The sequence below is a fragment of the Myotis myotis genome, unplaced genomic scaffold (genome assembly GCF_014108235.1).
Source record: "Myotis myotis isolate mMyoMyo1 unplaced genomic scaffold, mMyoMyo1.p scaffold_m19_p_3, whole genome shotgun sequence".
Classification (NCBI taxonomy): Eukaryota; Metazoa; Chordata; class Mammalia; order Chiroptera; family Vespertilionidae; genus Myotis; species Myotis myotis.
This window is the reverse complement of record NW_023416335.1, coordinates 190,565,576-190,587,715: the sequence shown is the minus strand read 5'-3', so window position 1 is coordinate 190,587,715 and position 22,140 is coordinate 190,565,576. Positions and strand designations below refer to the sequence as shown.

The 22,140-nt window shown below is 39.5% G+C and overlaps 1 protein-coding gene across 2 annotated transcripts; it reads right to left on the bottom strand.

The window, feature by feature from the left end:
- Positions 1–228: 228 nt before the first annotated feature.
- Positions 229–19,512, bottom strand: CLEC1A (C-type lectin domain family 1 member A). 2 transcript variants are annotated; one of them, XM_036301561.1, is made up of 6 exons: positions 19,011–19,512; positions 7,094–7,192; positions 5,432–5,608; positions 3,481–3,632; positions 1,894–2,012; positions 229–1,368 (listed from the first exon to the last, which is right to left on the bottom strand). In XM_036301561.1, the coding sequence occupies exons 1-6, from the start codon at positions 19,123–19,125 to the stop codon at positions 1,218–1,220; spliced, it is 813 nt and encodes a 270-aa protein (XP_036157454.1). In that variant the 5' UTR covers positions 19,126–19,512; the 3' UTR covers positions 229–1,217. The 2 variants fall into 2 exon arrangements, with proteins under 2 accessions (XP_036157454.1, XP_036157455.1); XM_036301562.1 differs by having other exon boundaries at positions 1,305–1,368; positions 1,894–1,960.
- Between the last annotated feature and the right edge of the window lie 2,628 nt (positions 19,513–22,140).

Here is a 22,140-nt window from a genome sequence, read left to right as displayed (position 1 = left end):
TGCTTCAAAGGATTTCATTTTTTACAAAAGTCTTAAAACCATCCTTTGGAAGACAGAATGCATCTCAAAGACTTCTTATTTTTCTCAAATAATCAAAGAATCAGTACTCTTGTAGAACCCATGCAATGTCTCATAAGGCACAATCAAAACACTTCTATCATATTTTGAAGAGCATTTTCAAACTGACTTTTCCCCCAAGTCACAAATTCATTCAAAATCACACACACACACACTTCACATTGTTTATTATTATTAAATCTCCAGTACCTGAAAGGTATAAACATGGATCAAATGGAAGAAAATAGGAACTGAAACTAAACTATTCCAGATGCACATAAACAGACTGACTTTTGTTCTGGTTGCCAATCCCTCTGAAAGGAGTATCAGGGATAGTAATTCTGATATGGAACCAAGTTGAGACTATTTCTATCCTAGAAGAAATTTCTAGGAGACAATCATTGGAATCTTAAATAGACATGGAGAGATATGTTTGTAAAAGTTAAGATTCTAATAAAGAGAATTAGCCAGAGCAGATGGGGGCTCTATCAAGAAACTGAGAAGGAAAAATAATATGAACTTAAGCAAACCAAATGAATTAGTTTTGCATTTGTTAGCTCAGTGTAAGAAATGATTGCTAATTTCTCATGGACTAATTGACTGTTGGAGCAAAGGATCTTACATGCATTTAGTTCCTCTGTTTAAGTTTCTCACTCCAAGTATTAAGGAATAAATAGAAACAAAAAATGGTATTAAATGCTGAGAGAGAAGAACACTAGAAAGTTATCTCAAAATCCAGAAGGTGGATTACAACAACCTTATGGATTTCAGGGGCCAGTTGGTGATATGTAATCAGGACTTCTTTGTGACTGGTGCATATGTGCATGAACTTCCAAGCTCAGAAGTACTGGTGATCTTGAGCAGGAAATACGAAAATCCTTCTTGTGCCGGTCAGAGCAATTGCCTTTCCAGATTTTTTTTCCATTTTTCTATGTCTCAGATATCCTTTGCATTGACTTTGCATGTCTCAGGCTTTTTGTTGTGTTGTTGCATAAACATGGATCAAATGAAAGAGAATAGTTTGAAACCAGACTATTACAAGTGCACATAAAGAGAATGACTTTTGTTCTGATCTTCAGTTTCTCTGAAGGGAGGGAGCACGCAGTTGTAGTCGCAGCTGGAGAGCCAATCACCTACATGTAATGAATGATTCACAGACGCTAAGGGAGTCTCTCTAACTTGACTGGGGTCGCCACTGTTTCACACGCACACCGCCTCAACTCTTCGCAGTTCTTTGAGAAAAACATTCCACTGAGAATGGTCACACAGTCCCCGTCTCCTGGACTGGTGAAATCTGTTTTAATCTTAAACCTTAAAAAAGAAAAAAAAAAGTTAACTTTATTATATTTTATTTATAGAAAGAAATACTAAGCACTCAGACAGTACATAGGAAATATTCCTAGCTTGATACAATTATAGAATAGATGCCCAGAATGATTTTACTGGAAAGATAAAGTCAACAACCACTTTCTTTTCAGCCCCTCAATTTCCATGGTCATTCTTTGAAGCATCAAGTCAACCAAAACAACAAAAACTATTTCTATCTAAAACTATGGTACATGTTATAATCCAACTTTAACATGTACTTTTACAGCCATCTGAAAAATTACCTTCTCTGTGACTCAGTTTATTTAACTGTAAGATAAAAATGATTAAGTTGTATATTTCCCATTTCCTACAATTTTATTAACACTTTTATCTGTCAGCCTCAGGACATCCTTCTACAAACATAGTATCCAATACAAAGGAGATGTTCAGTTAATGCTCATTGAACCAATTTGTTGACCTGACACTCTCTATTACATGCCTTTCCCACAAAATATTCTGAAGGCTTACAGTTCAGAAGTGTAAGATGCTCCATCCACCCACAGCCAGGGCTTGTCACTGCCGTTGCGGGATAGCCCTATCCAGTAAGAGTAGAAAAACTCAGAGTAGCTCTGAGGCATGGCAAACTGCTGCAAAGGCACACAAGAAAATGTTCAGCTTTTAGAGATATTATAATACATATATATATATATACTAGAGGTCCAGTGCATGCACTGAAAATTCATACACGGGAGCGGGGGGGTCCCTCAGCCTGGCCTGCCCTCACAGTTTGGGAGCCCTCAGGGGTGGGAGGTGACCCGGAGATCAGGGGATGGCAATACCCCATCACACCTCTGCTTCTGCCACTGCCGGCAGCGCAAGCCTCAGCCAGCCCTGGTTACCTGAGCCTCAGGCGGCCCTGGGTGGCTGGGCAGCTGCCATCCGAGGCTTGCCTGCACCTTGGGCCAGCCCTGGGCAGCTGAACGGCTGAGGGGACTGAAGGACTCCGGCCTTGTCGTGTGCCTGCGGCCCCAGCGGGGCTGAGGGGACTGGGTGCAGTCATCTTGTGGCTGTGGGCGCCACCATCTTTGAGGGTGTGACAGTCAATTAGCATATTCCCTCCTATTGGCTGTGGGTGCCGCCATCTTTGAGGGTGTGGCAGTCAGTTAGCATATTCCCTCCTTATTGGCTGTGGGTGCCGCCATCTTTGCGACAGCATGAGGGTCAATTAGCATATCCCCTCTTTATTAGATAGGATATATATACAGAGATGTGTAGTGGCAGCCAACACTTTTAATATGAGAACAAGACATGACTCCTGCCTCACATTGATAATAATTCATTTAAGAGGAAAGCATCTATGCTAAGGTCAGTTCATTTGTCCGGACATGGGAGATATACTGATATTTTGAAACAAAGAAGCACATCAAACAAGATTTTAAAGTGACCTGTTATTTTCAAGTCACAGGGTAAGACACATAAAAAAAAAAAATACAGGAGGCAGATTTACAAAGAGATGTGAAGTGATTCTGGGAAATGGAAGAAAAAAAATGCAGGAATGGGGAAGTAACTTTTAGAAATAAACATTGAGAAAAACATCCAGAAGCAACTGACCGAAAGGAGAAAAAAGAAGAATTTGGAAGATGACTTATGTCTCAGAGTAGGAAGGGAAGAAAGAGAAATTTTCACATATATATATATATATATATATATATATATATATACTTAATCCTCACATAAGGATTTTTTTTATTGGTTTTAGAGAAAAAGGAAGGGGGAGAGAGAGAAACGTTGATGTAAGAGAGGAACATTGATCCGTTGCCTCCCATATGCTCCCTGAATAGGGATCAAACCTGCAACCTAGAAATGTGCCCTGATGGGGAATCAAACACAAAACCTATAGGTGTAGGGGATGGTGTTCTCACCACCTAAGCCACCCAGCCAGGGATCATACATATACTTTTAAATACATGCACATATATATATATGTATAAATTGATATAACTCCCTGATTGAAATAAGTGGGAGAGTCTGTGGACCTTGACTCCTTAGACTATTCTCCTTTAAAGACATCTTTTTGAGAATACTTCAAATGTTGACCAAAACTCAGGACCTTACCAGCACTTCTTGTGTGTTTATCTTCAGCATGGTTGCGTTTTCAGCAATACAGAAAGAGTCACAGTCCTGCCAACTCTTGCTCTTTTTATAGAACTGGTAGCATTTGTCCCCATGCCATTTCCAATTTTCTGGGCAAGGGCTACATCTATGTTCTTGGAAAGAAACCAATTTTAATAAGTTATTTTCTACATAGATCTGTTTTCTTGCCTCTCTTGAAATTATATAGTATTTGATGACCCAAGAAAGAATGAATTCCCTTTCTCTTAGATATTATTTGCCGAGGCAATGATAACTACAAATGTTTACCTAGCACCCACTACGCCAAGAATTATAATTGGTCCTGAGTATACAGTGGAAATTAAAACAGACACTACCTGCTTTCATGGATATGGAATCTAACAATGAATGATTGGAACTTCCTTGCTCCTTGCCCTGTGCAATTTAGCACACAGAGAGGATGTCCAATACATACAGAACTTTTCATATGTTCAGGAACTCAACATACATTGTACTTAAGAAACAATTGAAGTTTTAATAATTTTCTTCTTCAAAATCCTGTTATATAATAGGAAATGGGGTTTTTAAATGCAATATATACCAATAGGATATGAACTCTTTTTCCTTCTAAACACAAATAAATAAAATTTTAGAAAAAAAATACTTAAATACTTAGCCAAGTATGAATTATAATGGTAAATATCCATGTATCAGAAGTTAAGATGGACATCAAAGTTAGAGAATTAAGTACGGAGGTCAAGGGTGAGATGAACTACTGGGGGTAGTGGTTGTAAATATAGGAACTAAGCCCTGACAGCTATATCTATGTGGAAACATGGCCTTGGCCTCTGAGGGTTGGGGACCTGTAACCGAGTCCCTTATTGGTATATGGTATGATGGAAACTCAATAATTCCATAAAAATATCTTTACTTTCAAGACAATCCAGTGTCAAAATGTAAACATTGAAATCTGAGTGGTCAATACAAATAGATATTATATTATTGCTTGTATTTTTCTGTATACTAGAAATATTTCATAAGGTAAAACAAAGTTTTAAGCAAATAAGTAATTTAGATTTCTTTGTAAGTCATTTTGTATTTCTGGCCTAGACCTTATCTCTTATATAACAAACTGGTTATTCATATCTTCACTTGGATATCTAGATTATATTTCAAATACAACCTGCCCAAAATGGCATTCCTGGTTTCTAACCTTCCCTTTTATAACCACAGAATTCTTCCCCATTTCACTTGATCACATCTCTATGCTTCTAGTTGCTTTGCTCAAAAACTCTGGAGGTATGTTTGACTCCTTTATTTCTCTCACAACCCATTTATTACATCATGCGTTCATCTCCACTGATCATATCCTAGTTTGAGCCACCATTATCCTCTTACTTGGATTACTGCAATAGCCATCTCTTACATGATTTCTCTGTTTCTATCCTTCCCTCTTCCAGCGTGTATTCAACATATTTGCAGAATGAGCCTTTTAAAATTCATGTCAGACATGTATTTCCTATGCTCAAGATCCTGTGATAAATTCTCCTTTTGCTCCAAATGGAAGCCAAATCCCTTACAATGTCCCCTAAGCCATAAATAATCTCGACCTCATCTTCTATTAGTTTTCTACTCACTCGCTCTGGTCCAGGTACACAGGCTCCTTTATTATTCCTTAAATACGCAGTTATATTCACTTCTTAGGCCTCTTGCATTGTCTAAAATGTCTGAATTTCAAGAATCCCTTCATGTGTTGTAACACAGATGTATTTGAGCTAAATGATTCCAATAATTGGACATGATCTGGATGCCCAAACTATTAAGTTTTCCAGACAACTAGTTAAATAATACACCCAATTAATTAATATATTGGTTCCCAGGTCCACTGATGGGAAAGTCAGCCCTATAGTGACAGATATCCTGAAGGTAGGAGAGCTCAGTGATCAGGACTCACCTCCAGTTTTGTTATAAAGCTCACGACAGTATTTTTCAACCACCTGCTGCAGAGTTTCTACAAGCTTCCTGTTCTGGGCTTGGAGAGATTGCAGTTGTTGGGAGAGATTCCCCGATCTTTCTTCCAGTTCATTAATGCTGTCTTTCTGAGTATTGGAGAGCTGGTAGAACTGAAAAACTAAGCCACGTTACCAAGTCAGACTGGACACTTTATTTCTTTATTTCCATGTCTATTTTCTACATATGGGAAAGACAAAACAGTATCTTGTTCATGATCGCAGGCTCTGAGATCCCTTATTACCTATATTCAAGTTTGGGCTGTGGTACATAAGAAATTGTATTTCTGTGTTCAAGTTACTTTCTCCAAGTCTGTTTCCTTATCAGAAAATATGGAGTCATAGCAACAATTTCTAACTTCAGGAATAAATTCCTTAACCATAGTTACTGTTTAAAAAATATTTTTGTATATTCTAAAATCATTACTCATCCTACACCCGCAAATCCATTTATCCTTTGTCCATTATATTGAGCATCGACAATATACTATACATTATCTCATTCAGGCATTAAAATGGTCATATTATAATTTCTATGTTTGTATACATTTGCGGTTTGACTCAGTAAGAATAAGTTACTATCATTTGATTAAAAATGTTCAGCACTCAGGTTTAAACCCCAGGTTTCTAATTCTAAATGCAAAAATCCTTTATGAAAAAGAAATCCTTTATGAATCATAGAAGTTGCTTTATATCCTTAAAAAGAATGGTGGTTGCAAAACAATAGTTAGATTAAAAAAAAGTAGAAATTTTGGGATCAGGGCAGAAACTACTTTTTTTATTTTAAAATTTAAGATGGCAAAAGTTTGCAAATTTGTGTGAATTTTTTTTTTTACATTAAAACCTGCTCATCAATGTAACCTTTTATTTTGAACCACCTTTTTCACCTGTTTCAGGGAACATGGCTGTAATGATCTGATGAAGCAGATGTGTCCACTTCCTTTTTAAGTTTTTGAACTTATCCTTACTAGTTTGAAATTTAAAGAATTTTATGCATGCATTTTTCCTTTTTTGATTTTCATAAATTTTCACAAAATGATAGTATAACTTCCTGGTCCTTTTGAAAAATATTGCAGTGATTAGAGACCTGGTCTTTCTCCATATATTGTGAGGGTGGGATATAAATGAAACCTCCTCCCCCTGTATTAGCCCACGGAGCCAGGCATGCTAATGGTGGAAACGATTATCTCAAATCTTTTGTGAAATGGAAGAAGCTGCAGCATGCATTTGTTAATAATAGTTGATTTTAAATATTGGCATATTTAAACAAAAACTTTTTATCTCAAACAGAACATAAAACTCTAGCTAGCTGGGGGGATGTGGGGACAATTGGGGGATAAGGACACATTTGTAATACCTTGATCAATAAAGAAAAAAAAAATCTAGCTAGCAATTGATTTCTGTATTTTAATGTTTCTTCCACTGCTTACTGTTTAAGTAGGTACTTTAGAACAAGGTACCTTGAATTTATTCACAGGCTCTAGAAGTCTAAATAAATAAATAAATAAATAAATAAATAAATAAATAAATATCATAACAAATATTTCTCATCCTAGACAAACCTTGGAGCCAGGGTCCTCCTCCCCCAAGTCAGAGTGCAGACTTACACACAAACCCCAGTATTGCCAGGCCAACCAGCAGCACCAGGCACAAAATGACCAGGATCAGGGCCACTGGACGCCATGCTGAAGAGGGAGGTGGCTGCTCTGCAGGGAACAAAAGAAAAGACAGGGTGGGTTTTTTTTGTGCGTGTCTTTTTGTTTTTTTTCTCTGGGATGTATGTCAGCTGCAAGCAAGTGAGAGGAGTTGGTTCTGGGAAAGAACAAATCCTGCAGAACAACAGTACTCAGGGACTAGATAACATTCTTCCTGCCCTCAGAAACATGACCGCAATGCTCCAGGCCAAGCCTCAGGTTCCCTGGCTAGATTCTTTTTACCAGCCCCGCCCATTTCTATCCCCCACACCCACACAGTCTTACTTTGCAGTGAATCAAGTTATGCATTACTACTATCTTTATATATCTTTGTCTGTATAACTTTATTTTAATCAAAATTTGAGTTACAAAAGAATCTCATGTAAATGCCGTAAGGAGGAACAGTTTTTTACATCATCAAAGAAGAGATGAAATTAATTTTTTGTCACTTTTGCAAAATACCATCCCTCCCAAGTTTCATATGCTTCTTCCAAAACACAAATTGCATATCAATAATGAGAAATTATTTTACTGTTTCTCTTAGGGATTTCTTTGTTGAAAGTCCCTCTTTTGTAAGGATTCTATTTGTTCTTTCAATTTATAGCTCTCCAAAAATAGATTATAGAGAAACAAATCATTACACTATGGTTCAGTTAGTTGAGCATCGAACAGTGCACCAAAAAGTTGCCAGTTGGATTGCCAGCTGAATTTCTGGCCAGGGCATATGCCTGGGTTGTGGCCAATTCCCAGTAGGGCGTGTGCAGGAATCAGCTGATCATCTTTGTCTCTCATCGGTGTTTCTCTATCTCTCTTCCTCTACCTCCTTTCTCTATAAAAATCAAAAACATATTTTTAAAAAAAGAAAAGAAAAAGGAACATGATCATCAATTTCTCAAGGATAGATCCAATTTTGAGCCAATCCTATATAATAAAGAGTTAATATGCTAATTAGACTGAACAGCAAAATAACTGTAAAGGACAACCTTCCAGATGACCTTCCAGACAAAGCCGGGCCTGCAAGGGCAGGCTGAGTCTGCAAGGGGCTACTAGGGCTGACTGGGGCTCTGAGGGCTGAGCCCCTTGTGCAAATTTTGTGCATCGAGCATCTAGTCTATATATATAAAAGTCTAAGCTACCAAAATGACTGCACTGCTGGATGACTTCACTGCTATGATGCACACTGACCACCAGGGGGCAGATGTTCAATGCAGGAGCTGCCCCCTGGTGGTCAGTGCGCTCCAACAGCCAACCTCCCCTGGCCAGCCAACCTCCCGAGGTCCCTCCCCCTGGCCCCTGGGCTGAGACAGGGAACTGGGGATGGATGGTGGCAGACACAGCCCCTTTCCCATAGGAGCTGAGGGCTGGCTCCCTCCTTGAGGCTGGTGGCCAACCTCTCACCCCATCTCCCCTCCCGCAGCCAGCAGGCCCTGATCAGCCTGCCACAGGCCCACTGTGGTGACAGTGTGGCAGTGAGGGAAGGAGGGAGTAAGGAGGGGAACTGCACAGTGGCAGGGTGCTGACCATGGCAGCATCAGAGTCTGGCATCCATTCCTTCCACACACAGCCCGGCGACTGTTGCCTCCTCTCCGGCCTGGCCCTGATCAGCCTGGCCCCAATCGGCCCTGATTGCCGGCCAGGCCTAGGGACCCCATCCGTGCACTAATTTTGTGCAACAGGCCTCTAGTTAAGTAATAAAAAAGCTTATAGACAACATCCCTTGTTCACACCCCCACAAGTTTACCATGTAGTAATTTTAGGGGCTCTGCTTAGGGGAAGTAAACCTGTCACCTAATGAGATCAGCTATCAATCTGAATGAACCTATGAATCTGACAAGGAAGACTCCCTGATAAGGTGCAGGTAGCATCTAGCAATGTGATTAAAATGAAAGAAAGGGAGAGAGAAACCCTAAAACAAACTGATCTCTTTATGACTTGTGAGTTTCACTTCATCAGGAATTCAAGTCAGGTTCTAAAACAAAAAGATTAAAGAAACATAATTTCATTTCCTCTTTAGAAAATTCCTCTACAGAATTTATTCTATGTACAGAAATTTGTACCAAACATTATTTCCAAATAGGGGATGATAAGTGGTAAAGATGTATAGAAATAGAAAATATCATCACTATCCTTTGGAACTTACAATCTAGTTGGGAAATTAAGTAAAAAAGGAACAGACATTGATATATTTTAAAATGTGAATCTTAATTTCTCTTAGTAATCATCTTCATAAAAACTTTCAATAGTTTGCATTACAAGTTGAGTAAAATCCAAGTCTTTTTCATAAAGACTCAGATTGCTCTTTTTAAAAAAAAATGGAAATTTGATTATGGTACTTCCAGACTTAAAACACTTCCAATACCTTTATTGCATTTAGAATAAAATTCTATAAGAGCCTTTTTCATCTAGACCAGTGGTTCTCAACCTGTGGGTCGCGACCCCTTTGGGGGTTGAACGACCCTTTCACAGGGGTCGCCTAAGACCATCGGAAAATATATATCATTACATATTGTTTTTGTGATTAGTCACTATGCTTTAATTATGTTCAATTTGTAACAATGAAAATACATCCTGCATATCAGATACTTACATTACGATTCATAACAGTAGCAAAATTAGTTATGAAGTAGCAACGAAAATAATTTTATGGTTGGGGGTCACCACAACATGAGGAACTGTATCAAAGGGTCATGGCATTAGGAAGGTTGAGAACCACTGGTCTAGAACCTACATGACTCATCATTTTTGTACTACTCAGCCCTCAGGCAAATGCTCTACTCCAGTGACCTCTGTTTATCCTTGAAACAAACAAGCTTGTCCCAGTGCCTTTGTGCTAGCTCTGCCTCTACCCCAGTAGTAATTAGTCCTCTGATGAGTTTATTGGTAGGCTACTTCCTGGTATTCAGCTTTCAGTTTAAATGGCACTTCCTTAGTAGATGTCCATGCATCCATCTCTAGCACACTACCCCATTGTGTCTGATTTTTAAAACCAAGATTATTAGGTGTTATTTTCATGGATTTGTTTGTTTTTCTCTATCTCCTCCCCCTTAAATGTATACTCCATTTAAGAAGTGATCTTGTCTATCTTGTTCACCAGTGTATTTCTAGTACTGAAAATAGTGCCTGGCACATTAGGGCTGGATACATTTTTAATGAGTAAATGAATGAAGAGTGAAATTATAAAAAAAAATATTACTATTTCTTAAACTACATAATTTTTACAAAGACACAGAAGATTATCTAAAGTTAAACCTTACAGATAGACTTTTTAAAATCAACTGACTTTTCAGCAACCTTTCTGTCAGCAGAGGGCAGACTCAGCTAAATTCATCTCCTGCTGTACTGGCTTCTAGCCATTGACATGTGAGATTCTGAACCATGAACAGATCTGAGATCTGGCCTGTGTGCTTTGATCTAAGTTTTCCTGGAAATTGTTGATTTCTCAAGGCATTGTCATTAGGAGTATCTCAGAGCAGCAGAGCATAAAAGAACAAGTCTAAACAAATTCTCCAAACCTTGTCTTTTTAAAGTTCTATGTTGCCAAGGAACATCAACCAGGTGGGTATGTCTAGATTCCAGAGAAACACGTGCACATGTGGACCAAATACCATGTTAGCTTTGTTTTTCTCCACATCTCTTATTACCATCAGATATATTACATATCTTACTTCTTTTGGTTTATATCTGTCAAACCCCAGTAGAAAGTAAGCTCCTTTTTGGAAAAGATTATTGTTCTTTTAGCCCATAGACATCAGTTGAAATAAGCTCAATTACTGTCATATACATATAATCTCATTTCAAAGGAATCATTTTTCCCGGATCAATTGGAATTATTTCTACTCTGACTCTTCTCTCTTTCTCTTTCTCCCTCAGCCATTCTCTCCCTCCCTCTCTCTTCTTTCCTTCTTCCCTTCCACTTTTTCTCCCTCAGTATTTAAAATAGCTTCCTGTTCTATCTAAAGACCCAGAGAAAGAAAACCCTAAGGCAGTGATGGCGAACCTTTTGAGCTCGGCGTGTCAGCACTTTGAAAAACCCTAACTTAACTCTGGTGCCGTGTCACATATAGACATTTTTTGACATTTGCAACCATAGTAAAACAAAGACATATTTTTGATATTTATTTTATATATTAAAATGCCATTTAACAAAGAAAAATCAACCAAAAAAATGAGTTCGCGTGTCACCTCTGACACGCGTGTCTAGGTTCGCCATCACTGCCCTGGGGGGTTTCTATACCAGGTGTAGTCACTTCTAAGAAACCAGACCTTCATGATGGAGAGACTATGAAGTTTCAAATTGCACTTTTTCTTTTTCGCTCACTCCCTGTAGGTATTTTTTCCTAACTATGGTTTTAATATTCCTGAGTTTTAATCCAAGTGTGCTGCTTATAATGTGATCTCTCTCTCTAGGGATCACTCCCACCCTAAACTAAGAAAAATAAGCTGCTTGGAGTTGCTTGCGTTTGGCTTGGCTTCATTGTGTCTCTAATTTTTGGAAGAGAATTCTGATGCTGTCTCCTGAGGCATGTTTAGAAAAAGGTGTGGACAGGCCAAGGAATGATATAAACATCCCTAGGAATAATAAGATATATATAGAAAAAAAACAGCCTTTCCTGTATCCTCTTACTATAACTATTCTATAAAAGGTTACAGTGCTAAGGTCAAATTTTGAACACAAATTCCTTTAGTTATAAGAAACTTTGTGGATGAAGAGAGTTGTCACACCAAGCAAGTTACTCTTCATCAGGCATCAGAGAGGGGACATTTTATATACCTCCATTCCTTGGCTCTATAAAAAAAATGAAACAGACATGACTAAATTAACCTATTAGTATGCTTCCAAAATGAAAGGGATCCTAAAAGCTGGAAGAGACAAAGAGAGTTCAAAAATGTGCTCAAAGCCACATTGCAAACTAGTGGCAGAGCCAGGATCATATTGTCGTGCCTAACACCACACTGTATACGTCCCTGTGAACCAGGACCCACAGAGAAATGGGCTAAACTGGTGACACTGAATATTTCAGGAAATACATAGCTCATCCTTTAGGTCTCTGTTCTTTTCAACATTTTTCAGTTATTGCTAGCTCACACCTGATCTTTGATTATAGCTTTAAAATTTTTAAATTTTAAGTGTGGGTTTTTTTTTTTTTTAGCAACTTCTTGTTTCCTTAATTTTCACATGTGGCACATAGTAAGCCCCTCATGGGAGAGCGCTCAAGGCTCTGTGGGCTGAGAGCACTCTTCATGGTTCATGAGAATGCATGTTTCCTTTATTTGGATAAGAAACCTGAAGTGCTGGGGAGTCACTTCGTTGCTTGGGGTTGAGCAGCTAGTCCGTGATAGAGCCAGAAGTACACTCTAAGTACTCTTGTTCTAGAGCTGAATGTTCTTTTGCTGCTGTTGTTTAGCTTTGTTTTTTTGTTGTTTTTTAGTTCATCCTCACCTAGGATATTTTTCCATTGATTATTTTAGAGAGAGTGGAAGGGAGGGGGAGAGACAGAGAGAGAGAAACATCAATGTGAGAGACACATCAATTGGTTGCCTCTTGCACCCAGGGCCAGGGTTCGAGCCTGCAACTGAGGTACATGCTTTTGAGCTGAATTGAAGCCTTGACCCTTCAGTCCGCAGGCTGACGCTCTATCCACTGAGCCAAACTGGCTAGGGCCAGAGCTGAATGTTTTAAATCATTTTCTTCTCCTCCCAACAAACCTCACATTAATATTTGCCTTATATGGCAGTTCCATACGGAATCATAGAAAGACTCTAGAGTTTTATCACTTGTGAATTTCCACTTCTATATTGTGAAATATCTCAATAAGACGCACTTTAAATAATACATTTTTACTCTATCACCAAAGTGAACTTTATAAAGTATAAGTGTAATATCTTCTTTAAGAAACAAAGTTTCTTAGCATACTCTATAAACCCCTGCATAGTAGGATCTCATCCTACATTTTGCCTTATCTGCCCAGATCTTCCTCATTCACCCCTCCCTTCAAGGACTAACATTCCCCATAGTCTACCTTGTCACCATGTTTCACACTGTTGATAATTTCCAAAATTGTCTTATCCTGATCTAAATTCCAATCCAAAACTAACACTTCAACTTTTCCCTCTGAACTCTAGTCATTCTTAATTTTAACCATTAACACACTGCACCAAGCTAGTTCCTTACCTCTCTGTTTTTACCTTTGCACATGTGGTATTCACAATGGAAAAGCCACCCAGTGCCTCATCTTGCTCTATCTGCAAAACTTGGATTCAACCTTACAGACCAGATCAAATGTCACCTCCTTCAAAGATATGCTCATGAATAACACAGTAAGTTATTCATGCCTATTTGCTTTTGTGGCCTCCTACATATATTTCATAGCACTACATAACATCTATCTATAATAATAAAAGCATAATATGCTAATTAGACGAGATGTCCTTCCAGAAGTCCTTCCGGACTGCCTTCTAGATGAAGCCAGGGCTATGAGGGAAACCAGGGTCCTGGGTGCCAGAGGGAAGCTGGTGCCTGCAGCTGGGGGAAGGAAGGACTACTCTTGCATAAATTTCATGCATCGGGCCTCTATATAAAAGCCTGAGTGATCAGCCAACTGCCCGACCACCTGACCGCCCGGTAGCTATGACTCACACTGACCACCAGGGGGCAGACACTCAATGCAAGAGCTGCCAAAGGACAGCAACTTTGCAGAGTGCCTTCTTGCACTCTGGGACCCCTCGGGGGATGTCGATTGCCAGTTTCAGCCTGATTCCCTCATGCCAGGCTCAGGGACCCCATGAATAAGGTTTCATATTGAGTAGGTATGCATTAAAGTTTTATTGAATTGATTAGATGTGATTTATGCCATAACTCTTCAAGGAAGGGGTTATGTTGGAGATGAGAAAATAAAGCTAAAAGCCTAAGACAAATTGGAGAATATTGTAATTAATATGAATAAGGAAAAGTGAAAACTTGAATTTATCAATAATTTTTCTCCTTAAACCAAAATAGGTTTTCAGAGTCTTTTGTTGGATTATATTTAATCTTTAGCAGGCACTTTGAATTATCAGTTATTTCATTTGCTCTCACTCTAGTATATTATTACTGTGAAGTATTCCAACTGTATTTTTTAAAGCTACAATTGAATTAGAGTCTCCTACACCTTAAGAATAATTTTTTAAAAGTATTCATGCAATCCCATAATACTCAGCTCTAACACTTTATTTTTTCTCTTTATACCTAGGCTCCTCATAAAAGAAGAGAAAACATTTTAAAAAATGGGAAAATGACAAACATTTATTTTCCTACTTAACTACTAGTTGCTTTCATACTCATGCTATTAAAAAAATAGCAATAATCTAGTTTCCTTCTTATTGTTAAAACAATACATTGTTTTTAGCACTCCTCTTATTTAAACTCTCGGCAGCATTCATTATTATTTTTAAAATTCACTATTCACTACTGTTGACTTTTCCATTTCTTTTGAAGTTACTGTCTCTTGGCTTCCCGATGACTCTCTCTCCTGGTCCACTTCTACCACTGTCCACCATTCATTCTTAGTAGCTCTTATTGAAATCTCTTGCTCATCCTTCCCCTCAATATTGTATTCCCTAAAATTCTCTCGTTGGCATTCTTCTTCTCACTTTCTTTTTGTCTTTTCATTTAACATTCTCTTCCTCAGTGATATCACTCATTTTCAGAAAGTTTACTAGTAATTCCTACCTAAATGTTGACAATTTTCACATAAATATGTAGCTCAGAATCCTTACTTCCGATCTACATACTGTATACTAGTGACCTGGTGCACAAAATTCATGCGGGGGGCGGGGGGGGGGGAGGCTGGTGGCCCTCAGCCCGGCCTGCACCTTCTTTAATCTGGGACCTTGGGGGATGTCCGACTGCCAGTTTAGGTCCAATCCCATAGGCAGCCGGACATCCCCCTCACAATCCAGGACCACTGGCTCCTAATCACTCACCTGCCTCCCTGCCTGATTGCCCCTAACCACTCTGCCTGCTGGCCTGTTTGCCCCCAACTGCCCCCCCCCCCGCCGCCAGCCTTCTCACCCTCAACTGCCCCCCCTTGCTGGCCTGCTTGCCCCCAACTGCCCCCCCACTGGTCTGATTGCCCCTAACTGCCCCCCCACCAGCCTGCTCACCCCCAACGCCCCCCCTTGCAGGCCTGCTTGCCCCCAACTGCCCCCCCCCGTCGGTCTGCTCACCCCAACTGGCCCCCACTGCCAGCCTGCTTGCCCCCAGTTGCCCCCCTCCCTGTCATCCTTATCACCCCCAACTGCCCTCCCCTCCTGGCCTGATCACCCCTAAACGCCTCTGCCTTGGTCCTGCCACCATGGCTTTGTCCAGAAGGACATCCAGAAGGTCTCCTGGTCTAATTAGCATATTACCCTTTTATTAGGATAGATACTAGTACAAGTGTCTTTGGGCAGCACCAACTGCATGTCCCTTCTCATCTAGCATCTCAGACTCAAACTGAATTCATTATCTTTCCTCTTCTTTCTGTAGTTTCCACCTCAGATAATGGCAGCATCACCAGCATACTATCAGATGGAACTTAGCCAACCTATGTTCTCCCTTTGTCTTCCCACTTGTAACCTGTCACCAATAATTTAAATTCTACCTCCTTAACATCTTTCAGATCTGATCCTGCCTCCTCATTCCCGTACTACCTCAGTTCAGGTTCCCAAATCCCATGCTCATACTAGTGCAAACTCTGTATCAGCTCATCCAGTTTCATACTCCTTCAATCTATCCTCCTCATGGCAACTTAGATGGTCTTCCGAAAACACAAAGTTGATTATGTTCCTACCCGTTTAGATCCTTTAGTTAACTCATTTTACCCACTGAATAGAATCAAAATACCTCCGTGTGACACAATAGGTCCTCCTTGCCTTTCCAGACTTAGCCTCTGATCAAGCCCCCCTCCAACTTCACTTCTGAGCCGTCATATACCGCTTATAGTTCTCTGACAAACGAAGTTATCGAAGACTCCTTGGCTTTTGTACCAGGTGTCTGTCTGCCTGTGAGGCCCCAGCCTCTTAAACCTTCCCATTTCTGCTTCCGCACCATGAGGAACATCTTAAAGTCAACTCAGCTCAGTGGTCACTCCCTCTCTCAGAACTTTCCTGATCCCTTTGACCCTTACCCGATAGAGGCAACCAAGGTCTCCATTGCACCAGGTGAATGCTTTCGTCATGGCACTTACCACAGTTATTGCTGAGTTGAGAACTGTATTAGACGTTAAGTTTCCGCATAAACAGAGGTCATATCATATTTGGCATTATATCCTGTACTTCGCAACAGGCCTAGGGTAGCATAACCCCCAATATAATTTGTGGGAAGAAGGCATGAGGGTATTACCTTATATCTTTGCTTTCTATCTTTATAATTGTTTAGAAAAAAAAAAAGCATACATAACTTTATATTGAAAAGATGAAAGTTTAGAAAATAAATGAATGTATATTGTTTATTTGTGTTAATTCTAAAATATTCCAGTTATAATTCTGCCATAAATGATGTGGAATCTGAATCATCTGCATTGCCAAAAAATAAAAATCCCAGAGTGATTTTTACTCTGTTTTTTTAAGAGCAAGAATATTTCAAACCTATTTTCCTGAGAAATAATTAGACTTCTTTTGGGACATCGCTCTAAATGTCTGCATTATCACAAGGTGAAAACAAGACATCATATACGTAGGGTAAAATAACTATTTTCAGATGTTTTCCTGGAAGACACTGCTTTTAGCCTCTACTCCTAGTGTTTCAATTTCCACTTCTTACAAAAAAAGTTGCCAGATGTTTCAGTAGTATTTTATCCCTTACCCTTCCCTCTCCACCCTCCAAGCTCTAGAGAACTTATTTGTACACCCTGTTCCTGATTATGCTGATCACTAATCCTGTGAGAGTTCCTGGCTCTTGTCAAAAGTGAAAAATGAAGTTAAACACAAGCCACTTAAAAACCACAGCCCTAAGGGCCATCTCTTCACAGGATCTGTTGGAGGAAAACATATCATATCCTATTGCACATATCCAGTGGCCGCAGAGGCTGACATCCCAAAGTCGCCACTGTGTTTTACATCAAGGAGGCTGGAAATCCCCCAGGCTCCCCTCACAGGTTACGGGAAGCCACATCAGTGAGTCTCGGGAGGCAGATCATTCCATAAATAGAAAGTGTGTGGAAAACTTTAGAGGAGAAAGGAAGAAAACCTAGATGAAGAGAAATGGAAGAGAGCAGGGGAAAAGTGTGTGCGCAGATTCACAAAAGGGAAGACAACCTGGATATGGTCAAGAGAGGGAGGGCACGTTCAGATCCAGACTTCGAACAAGGATCTCTCTGATACAGACTGACACAAAAATGTTAAACAAAACACTTCAGGAATTCTCCAGGAATGGAATAGTAAAAAGAAAAAAAGAAAAAACCCTCACATGTTTGGTATGCCTGCAGTGTACCAAGGACTTTGCACAGCTCATCAACCTTAGTACTAACAGCCACCTTATAAGAGAGGTTTTGCTACTTCTATGTAACATTGTTATAAGTTCATATGAAATACCAGTAATATGTATAAAGCACTTAAAACAATGCCAGACACGTAATAATCAATGTCTAAATATTTATCACCACTAGCATTTTATAAATGAAGAAGCTGAGGCCTAGAATACTTAAGTAACATGTCCAATATCACACAGTTAGTAAGTGACTTTCCAGGTGTTAGAATCTAGTCTCATCTACATGACAGTATGACAGTATGAGGCCTTTTTACTAGACCTCAGCACACATGTCTGCCTTAGATTGGCTGAGTTGCCTGGGAAATAAGATCTTTCTCTAGCCCTAGCCATCCTGAGTGCGAGAGGCAAATAAATGGAAAAATAACTCAGGTGAGGATTAACAACAATAACAAAAAAGATCCTTCTCTACATATATGAACTATCTCTTCTATGGACTGAAAAATATATACTAACATTAAAATATATATATATATATATATATATATATATATAATATTTTATTAACATGTCACAGGGTAAATTATTGGAAATAAAAGCATCAGATGGAAGCTAAACGTAACTGAAATTAAATATTTTTGTAATTCAATTCAATCATCTCAATAATATTCTGGAACTCAATAGAACAAAGGGGAAGGAAGAAATAGGATGTAATTGCACCTGAAGGCACCATTTAAATCACTGAATCACAGAATGTCAGAGTTGAAGGGACCCTAAGAGGCATTTGCTTTAATCCCCTTCATTCCACAGATGATAAAGCCAAACAGTTGATGTTGATAGGACTCTCCAAAGGCCTCACAACTTCAGGGTGCAGAACAATTATAGCAAAACACCAGGTTTGGTGTATCTGCTTGGAAAACTTCCTCCAAAGCCATGAGTTCAAAACTAACCAAAAGGTAGCCTTTAAAAATCTAACTTTCCAGAGCAGATCACAGATGGTAAATAAAACAGCATTGGATTTGGCCCTCGTGGGATGGGGAGAAGGAGAAGGGACAACGCTTTACTCGTATACACAATCTCAACTTTGTATGACATACCTAACTGGTCAAAACAACACACCCTCAACCGCAAAGCCCTCTGCCAGCAAGAGAACCTTAGAACAGCAAACACCTGAGTGTATAAACTCAGTATATACTGAGTTTAATTTTTTTCAGATATTCTTAAAGGAAGTGGAACACAAGTGGTGGAAAGTGAACAGTTCACATGATTGTAAATCATGAAAACATTCACGTGTCTTTCCCCTATTTTGTACATTCCTCGGAGAGGTAGCTTATCTCATGCATTTCTCAAGGGTCTGGTCAATTTGGACTCCAGAGGACAGAGTACCTGTGTGCCCATGCTTTGGGCGCTGGGCTGGAGTAGAGGCTTGAGAATGCAGGCTCAAGGTGGTGCCCCATTCCTCATCCAACATGTTGTTCGTGCTGTAGTATTTGGCCTGCATCAGGACGCCTGCAAGGTTGTGGGTGAGCTGTGGCTGGATTTCCCCGAGCTGCCAGGCTTCTAAGGGACAGTTCAGGAACGCAGGCACTGAAAGGCATTCCTAATGTTCTTCTCTCCCAGCAAGTAGCAGGGAAGCGTCTGACTCCAGTTCCTGCCTGGAGAGGCCCAGCCCCTCGCCTGTAATCTTGTACTCTGAATGCCAAATTGGTCAGGCGAAGGGGAAATAGCATGTGTTTTCTCTTTGGGCGGTCTCCGTCTGAACAATTACCGAAGCGGTGGTGCTTCTCGGATCTCTTTTGTTCATCTGTTTGTACTTCCTGTTTAACTGTGTAAAGAAGGCAAGACCTTACAATTGCAGAGAGTCAATTACAATTTTCAGAATCTTCAAAACAATCATCAGTCAGAGGGATATATTACCTACTTTCTTACCCATCATACACTCACTGAGGCACTTATATCAAATTTCACCTCTCGGGGCCTTTGAGAAAACAGAAGAGACTACAGGTTCAGCCTCTTCCTTTCTCCGAGGCTATAGTATAAAGCATCCTATACAAGGAATGTGAGCACAAAAGAGTCCTTTTGAGGATATCTAATTGATCCTATTCTTTTTTTTTATAAAAGGGAGATTGAAGCCTAGCTAGGTGAGAAATTCCTCTAAAGTCACATAGCTGCTTAGTGACAGAACTAGACTTGAAAGCACTTTCTGGCCCTGACTGGGTGGCACAGTGGGTTGGAGTGTTGTCCCCATACACTAAAAGGTTGTGGGTTCAATCCCCAGTCAGGGCACATAAGACAAGCAACAGATTAAGTTTTCATTCTCCCTGTCTCTCTCTCTCTCTTTCTATCTCTATCTCTATCTCTCTTTCTAAACATATCCTTAGGTAAGGATTAATAAAATTTAAAAAAAGGGAAGAAAGAAAGAAAGAAAGAAAGAAAGAAAGAAAGAAAGAAAGAAAGAAAAAAGAGAAGAAAAGAAAAAGAAAAAAAGAAAAAAAGAAAGAAAAAAAAAAAGAAAGAAAGAAAGAAAGAAAGAAAGAAAGAAAGAAAGAAAGAAAGAAAGAAAGAAAGAAGCACTTTCTGGTTGTCAGTTCAATTCAATAATCTTTCTTCTTATAGTATGAAGACTCAATTTAGCATTTTATATCACACTAGAGGCCCGGTGAACAAAATTCGTGCAAAAGGGGGTGGTCCCGCAGCCCGACCTGCACCCTCTCCAATCCGGGAGCCCTCAGGGGATGTCCTACTGATGGCTTGGGCCTGCTCCCCATGGTTCTCTGCTCTCTTCAGGACCTGCCTGCTCCACACCATGGCCACGGGCAAGCAGGCCTTGCTGGGTGCTGCCTGTGGGCCGCGCTTGCCTGCTCGGGGGGTTGCTGTGGCAATGCCTGCTGGGATCACGTTGCTGTGGTGATGCTGCCAGCGTCCTGCCCCTGCTGCTGTGGGCGCCACCATCTTTGTTGTGGAGTGATGGTTTATTTGCATATTACTCTTTTATTAGATAGGCTGGTACATCATGATCATGGACACAATTTCCTGGAAGTAAAGACTTTTAGAATTATTACTAACTACGTGTGACTTTAGCAAGCTAGTAACAATTTGTGCCTACATTTCCTAAGTTGAGAAGGAAATGAGAAGTTTGTTTTAGATAATGTCCAAAAATTCTTCCCAAATCAGTATAATAGAACTATATTATTCTACTAATATATTTCTATATTTGGGGGTGACAGCTTGGCTAAATCAAGCACACTAAATATAGAGTGTGGAAAATGCTTGGATTAGGGCCACCGACCCTTATGAGGGATGGGTCAGGAATTATATATTGTGGATTAATCATGCATCTCAACCTATGTATTGTTTAGGGGGTTATTCTAAATAAAGCAAATGTAAAGAGACCTTTCTCTTGCATGATGCCTTGTAAAAAGTAGGAAATAAAAAATCATTTGGTAATTTTCATTGGGGTTATAGAAGAGGAGGCAGTAAAAAAAATGGAAGGAAACAGTAAGTGAAGCACATATGAGAATGAAGCAGAAAGATGGAATATTAGAAATCAGAACAGGGGCCTAAAAATATATACAAAAAGGAGATACTGATAATTATGATTCTAATGAAATGGCAATGAAAACTATTTTCCAAACTTCAGTTATTCAGATCGATCTTTGACAATTTTTGCCAAACTATCTACATTAGAATTTTACTACTTATCTTTAAATAATTTTTTTCAACAATGACAAAAATATTCTTTGAATGCAGGTACTATTATCTGAGACAGATCAGTATAAAATAAAACTCTCTTTCCTTTTAGAGACTACATTCTATGGAGGAAAGCAGATGACCTACAAGAAAATAAGGAAATTGTAGAGTTTACTAGATTCTGATAAGAGTTATGAAAAATATACGGAGGATAAGAGAGATCAGGGATATATAGGAAGGAGGGTTGCTCATTTTAAATGAAGGAGAGTCAGCCGCATTAAGAAAGTGATATTTTTGCAGACGTAAAAGAGATGGGAGGGTAAGCCTGGAAATTTCTCGGGTAAGAATCAGTCAGATAAAGAGAACAGGGAGCTGAAAAGGTATGAAGGGGAAGCATGCCAGCTCTAGTTGAGAAACAATAGAAAAATCAGTGTCCTAAATGGAATGAATTTAGAGAAGAATAGATTGGCTCAAAAGAATAAAGTATGCCACAGTAATTGTCTCATAGACAATTTAAAGATTTTTTGCTCTTTATTTTGATTTTTTTTCACTCTGAGGTATATGGGAAATCACAGAGTTTTCGTTGAAGGCTGACATGATTTGCTTTAAATGTAATGGAATCACTCTGCTATGTTTGAAAATAAACAGAGGACAAGGCAGATGTTGTGAGACTACTTTTAAAATTACTGCAATTGCCCTGCCCACATGGCTCAGTGGTGGAGTGTTGACCTATGAACCAGGAGGTCATGGTTCGATTCCAGATTAGAGCACATGCCCAGGTTGTGTTCGATTCCCAGTGTGGGGTGTGCAGGAGGCAGCCAATCAA